At 39.1% G+C, this 5,830-nt stretch overlaps 1 protein-coding gene across 1 annotated transcript; it reads left to right on the top strand.

The window, feature by feature from the left end:
* The first annotated feature begins 1,769 nt into the window (after positions 1-1,769).
* LOC135642741 (anthranilate O-methyltransferase 3-like) lies at positions 1,770-3,323 on the top strand. Its single transcript, XM_065159138.1, has 4 exons — positions 1,770-1,925; positions 2,018-2,427; positions 2,510-2,782; positions 2,852-3,323. The coding sequence occupies exons 2-4, from the start codon at positions 2,032-2,034 to the stop codon at positions 3,236-3,238; spliced, it is 1,056 nt and encodes a 351-aa protein (XP_065015210.1). The 5' UTR covers positions 1,770-1,925; positions 2,018-2,031; the 3' UTR covers positions 3,239-3,323.
* The last annotated feature ends 2,507 nt before the right edge of the window (positions 3,324-5,830 follow it).

Genomic DNA, 5,830 nt, shown 5'->3' with positions numbered 1-5,830 from the left:
TATGTTGACTTTCATTGACGATTATTCCAGAAAAGTTTGGGTTTATTTTGTAAAGCATAAAAATGATATTTTTCTAACCTTTAAACAATGGAATGCTTTGATTGAGAAGCAAACAGGTAAACATATTAAGCAGCTTCGAATAGATAATGGCATAGAATTTTGTGAAGGTGACTTTGATGAATTCTGCAAAAATGAAGGATTCGTTCGGCATCGCTCTGTTAGGATGACGCCTCAACAAAATGGTGTGGCCGAACGTATGAACAGAACACTCTTGGAGAGAGCAACGTGTATGATCTCAAATGCAAGACTGACAAATGACTTTTGGGCAGAAGCGATTAATATAGATTGTTACGTTGTCAACCGCGCTCCTTCTGCAGTACTTAACTTTAAAACTCTGGAGAAAGTTTGGTTAGGTACTCCTTCTGATTACTCTGATTTAAAATTTTTTGGGTGTCCAACATACATGCATGTAAATGAAGGAAAATTAGAGCCTCGAGCTAAAAAGTGTATTCTTCTTGGGTATGCTTCTGGGGTGAAAGGATACAAATTATTGTGTTCTGATCCCAAATCACTAAAATTTATAATCATTTGATATGTTACTTTTGATGAATTGTTTATATTATCTTTCAAAGAGGAATCTACTAGTTGTACAAATGATAGTGCGCAGAAGCAGATGGAGCTTGAGATTGGTAATTCAGATTCTTTTAAGTTGAACTCTTCTACTCAAAAAATGCTAATAGATGGTCCCGAATCTACTGATAAAGATGATCTAGAGGAAGAGCAATATTCCATAGCCAAGGATAGACCACTGAGAAATATTCGACCACCACAAAGATATGTAAATTTGGTTGCATATACTTTGTCTGTTATAAAAGAAACAAGTGAAGTTGGTGAGCCTACTTCCTACTTAGATGCAGTTTCTTATGATAATTCCTCAAAGTGGTTGATCACGATGAATGAAGAAATTGAATCTCTCCATCAGAATAGAACTTGGGATCTTGAGAAGCCGCCTTCCGGTAAGAAAATTGTTGGATGAAAATGAGATACTATTACTGAGGGAAAAGTCCTTGTTCAGAAAATTTATACGAAAGACAATCCAGCTGATATACTTACGAAGCCTCTTCCAGTTTACAAGTTCAAGCAGTGCTTGGACTTTGTTGGTGTTCATTGTTGGTGATTGTCCGTTGGGGCTTTTATGATGAAGGTGGAGCAAATTTGTTGGGACATGCCAAGGTGGAGATTTATTAGTTTGGCAAGTCCCATAGTCCTACATCGGGAAAATCATGCTTGTTATCTCTTATTGGAACTATAAATAAGGGTCTAGGCTTTGAAGTCAGATGCACTACAAGAAAAACCTAAGTGTTTACTTTGGGTTTAAATCCACACTCAGTTAAATAGTTTGGACTTATAGTTTGGGTTTTTCTTGTTTTGTATTTTCAAGTGTTTTATGGCCTAAGAACATCTTCGTAAGGCATTTGTAATAGTCTCTCTTTTATAGTAATGATTTGCTCCTCTTTCGATCGTGAATGTAGGTCAAGGTCAATTGACCGAACCACATAAATCAGGTGTTCTTGATGTTCTTGATGTTCTTGTCGTTTTATCTTTTCACTTTATTGTTTTTGTTAGATTACTAAAATTACCCTTTGGTAAATTTTCTGGAGCTAACTCTAACAAAAAGTCCTATAAAAGAATCAGGAATAATCAAATTACAAGTAATAAGAACTAATTGTGGTTCTGATTATGGGATAATGAGTCAGTTAAATGCCTTCTTGTAGACCATATATAGTCGTCCTGGCGTGCAAAAAGCTCTGCGTTCCATGCACCATCGTGTTCTTAGGAAAGGCATGAGCATGAGGGTGGAAGAAGTCCTTCACATGGTTGGAGGGGCAGGGGAAACCAGCTATGCCTCCAATTCTAAGTTTCAGGTGGTTCCTCTTGAACTGTTTGTATGAACTTAAAAGCTTATACATACCTAGCATTCACCACATCCGATCATGGTTTGCTGACTGCGTCACAGGAGAAGCACTTCTCATGACGAAGCCAGTACTGGACGATGCAATAGGAGGGGTTTACAAGTCGCTACACCCTGTGAAGATGGTGGTCGCCGACTTAGGTTGCTCCTCGGGCCCCAACACTTTCGTGGTGATGTCCGAAGTGCTCGACGTCGTCAGCGACCTACGACGAAGTCTGCAGGAACGTCAGGAGCCACCGGAGATCCAGTTCTTCTTAAATGACCTTCCGGGGAACGACTTCAATCACGTTTTCCGGTGTCTGGGCGAGTACAAGAGGAAGGTCGAGCAAGAGAAGGGGAATCTGCTGGTGCCCTACTACGTGGTGGGAGTGCCGGGCTCCTTCTACGGCAGGCTTTTCCCACGTCGGAGCGTCCACTTCGTCCATTGTTCTGGATCTCTCAACTGGCTCTCTCAGGTTGACCTCCTCTTAAACGGTAGTATACGAAGCAGTCGATACTGCTGTCTGATAGCTCATTCTAGCTATCCTGAAACGTCAGGTTCCTCAAGGACTCGACACCGAACGGGGTGCCTCACTCAACAACAAGAACATCTACATTACAGAGACAAGCCCACCGGAGGTTGTGAAAGCATATCAACAGCAATTCCGAAGAGACCTTTCAGAATTTCTCAGGTGTCGGCATGCAGAACTCTGCTACGAAGGCAGACTGGTGATTTCATTTGGAGGCAGGAAAAGTAATTGCCCGACCTACGGACAGATGAGACACCTCTGGGGACTCTTAGCTGAGGCCCTGAACGCTTTGGTGTTAGAGGTAAGAAGTAACATCGATTGATGACATCGTGACAACTGATTCATCGAGTTATTTACGTATCAAATCCAGGGAATGATAGAGGAGGACAAACTGGTAACCTTCAATCTGCCACGTTATGCGCCTTCCATGGAAGAAGTGAAGGCAGTCATCCATGGTGATGGTCTGTTCGATGTAGAAGAAGCACAAGTTTTCGAGGCTAATTGGGACGCGTTCGACGACTCAGACGATGATTCTGCTGCATTCGACAGTGATCTAAGCGGCAAAAACGTGGCAAAATACGTAAGAGCAGCGGTGCAACCATTGATTTCGGAGCAATTCGGCGACGCCATTCTCGATGAGCTGTTCGCTAGATATGCAGCAAATGTTTCGAGGCACCTCCTTCAGCAGAAAACTAAGCATAGCGTGTTTGTCATTTCCTTGAAGAAAAAGAATGAAAGCCATCTCGCTGCTGGTTGATGGACGGACTTGCAATGTGCATTCGACTCCATACTATTATGTTGCACTTTATACTTCTTTTTTAACAAGGTTATTAAGCCATCAACCCTTATACTTCTATTACACAACTAGGAAAGTGAAAAATGAGGGAGTAATCAATTATGGTTCGGGATGGATATTATATTGAAAATTTTGTTTAATATCTGATATCACATTGTATCTATCCATCGATCCATTCTCGCTCTAGTGATCCCAAAGTGTCAGGTTCCTCAAGGACTTGACACTGAACAGGGAGTCTCACTCAACAAAAAGAAGGTCTACATTGCAGAAACAAGCCCACCGGAGTGTCATAAAAGCATATATCAAGATCAATTCCAAAGAGATCAACTCGAGATTTGCAGCTAATGTTTCGAGGCATCTCCTCAAAGAGAAAACTAAGCAGAACGTATTTGCCAATTCTTGAAGAAAAAGGATGACAGCCATTTTGCTGCTGCCTGATGTTCGACTCCGTCCTTTGCGTCGCAATAGGAACACTAGACATTTCGTCGAACACCCTTTTGAGTGTCGTTGCGAGTTGCACCAAAGAGCACTGTCCTTGGGCAGTAAACCACCATCTTGTAGACTATATACAGAGTCCGGGGGCTTAAAACTTAGCATTCCATGTTGGGGATGGAGGAGCAAGGAAAAACAGAATACTACAATACGAGTAAAAAGAATCCTTTCGATTCAAGAAAACTGTTGTAGTATTAAAAGCAGGAGGAACACTTACAAGATACCAAGTGCACACAGACTCTCTATCTATCTGTCTCTTTCTCTATATCTTGCTACATGAACTACGGTCCTATTTATAGGACCTAATGACAACCACCCTATAACTACTAGATCAAGGTAATTATTGAAATCACCCTATAACTACTAGATCATGATTGAGGTGGTTATTTAAATTATCCTATAACCACTAAATCATGATAACAATCTAGATAGATAACTATGAATCAAATCTCAACACTCCCCCTTGATTCATAGTTACATACACCAATTTGCAACATAAGATAAACATGCTTTCCTTTCGGACTGGAAGTGATTTGGTGAGGATATCCGCAACTTGTTCATCCGTTCCATAATACTTCATTGTTATGGCTCCACTTGCCTGAAGTACTCTTTTGATCATCTAAAGCCCCTGCACAATTAGTATCAGTAAAACCAAATAATTTGCATTTAAATTTTGTTTTGAACATCCATTTTAACCCAATCGCTTTCTTTTCTTTCGGTAGATCCATTAGCTCCCAAGTTTTATTCTTCTCAATTGACTTGATTTCCTCCTTCATTGCTTTTCTCCATTCCTCTTTTTTAACTGCTTCCTCAAAAGTTGTCGGATCTGAAATAAACAAAGCAAATGTTGAGTTATAAATTTCTGTCAGTGATCTGAAATTTCTTGGAGGGGTTTCATCTGAGGAATCCGAATTTGAACTGCTATTGGGTGAGGTTGACGATGAATTTGTTGGAGCAGGATCTGTCACTTGATTCTGCGGAGTGTCTAGTTCTGTTGGAATCTGCATTTGTGTTTCACCTTTATTAGTCTCCCAATTCCAACTTGCCCTTTCATCAAACATAACATTTCTGTTAATAATAACTTTGCCACTAACAGGGTTATATAATCGATATGCTTTCGATTGTAAAGAATAACCAATTAAAATGCATTTCTCTGATTTTTCATCAAGCTTGTGATGATTTTGTGAATTCACCAAAGCATAAGCAATACAACCAAAAATTCTTAGATGTCTAACACTTGGTTTCATACCATACCAAGCCTCAAAAGGAGTTTGATTCATAACAGCCTTTATTGGTGAAATATTCAACAAATAAACTGCTGTTGCAATTGCTTCTACCCAAAACTGATTTGGAAGATGTTTTCCTTTAAGCAAACTTTTTGCCATTTCAATGACAGTCCGATTCTTACGCTCAGCTACACCATTTTGCTCCGGTGTATATGGTGCTGTCAATTCTCTGTGAATACTATTTTCTTCACAAAAAGAACTAAACTCATTAGATAAAAATTCACCACCTCTATCTGTCCGAAGTGTCTTTATATATCTACCACTTTGTCTTTCTACAAGTACCTTAAACTTTCGAAAATTATCAAATGTTTCAGATTTCAATTTCAAAAAATATACCCAACTCATGCGACTATAATCATCCGTAAACAATAAAAAATATTGACTTCCACCAAATGATTTTGTATTCATAGGTTCACATAAGTCAGCATGAATTAATTCAAGACAATTAGATGCTCTCCATGCTTTTCCAATATGAAATGATTTTCTACTTTGTTTGCCATAAATACATCCTTCACATACATCAAGTGTATTAATCTTAGGCAATCCAAAAATCATTCCTTTTTGACTTAACAACCTTAAACCTTTAATGTTAAGGTATCCATATCTTAAATGCCATAAACTAGACTCATTCTTTTGAGTTGTGATAGGCGCATGCCTTTCAATATTTGACACATCAAGTGGAAACATCTTGTTTTGTGTCATGCAAACATTTACTATAATCAAACCAGATTTCTTATCTCTAATAGTGCATGAACCATCATCAAATATTACTGAA

The sequence above is a fragment of the Musa acuminata genome, chromosome BXJ3-7, assembly GCF_036884655.1.
Source record: "Musa acuminata AAA Group cultivar baxijiao chromosome BXJ3-7, Cavendish_Baxijiao_AAA, whole genome shotgun sequence".
NCBI lineage: Eukaryota > Viridiplantae > Streptophyta > Magnoliopsida > Zingiberales > Musaceae > Musa > Musa acuminata.
Note: the sequence above shows the minus strand (reverse complement) of the source record. Positions and strands in the feature narration are given on the sequence as shown.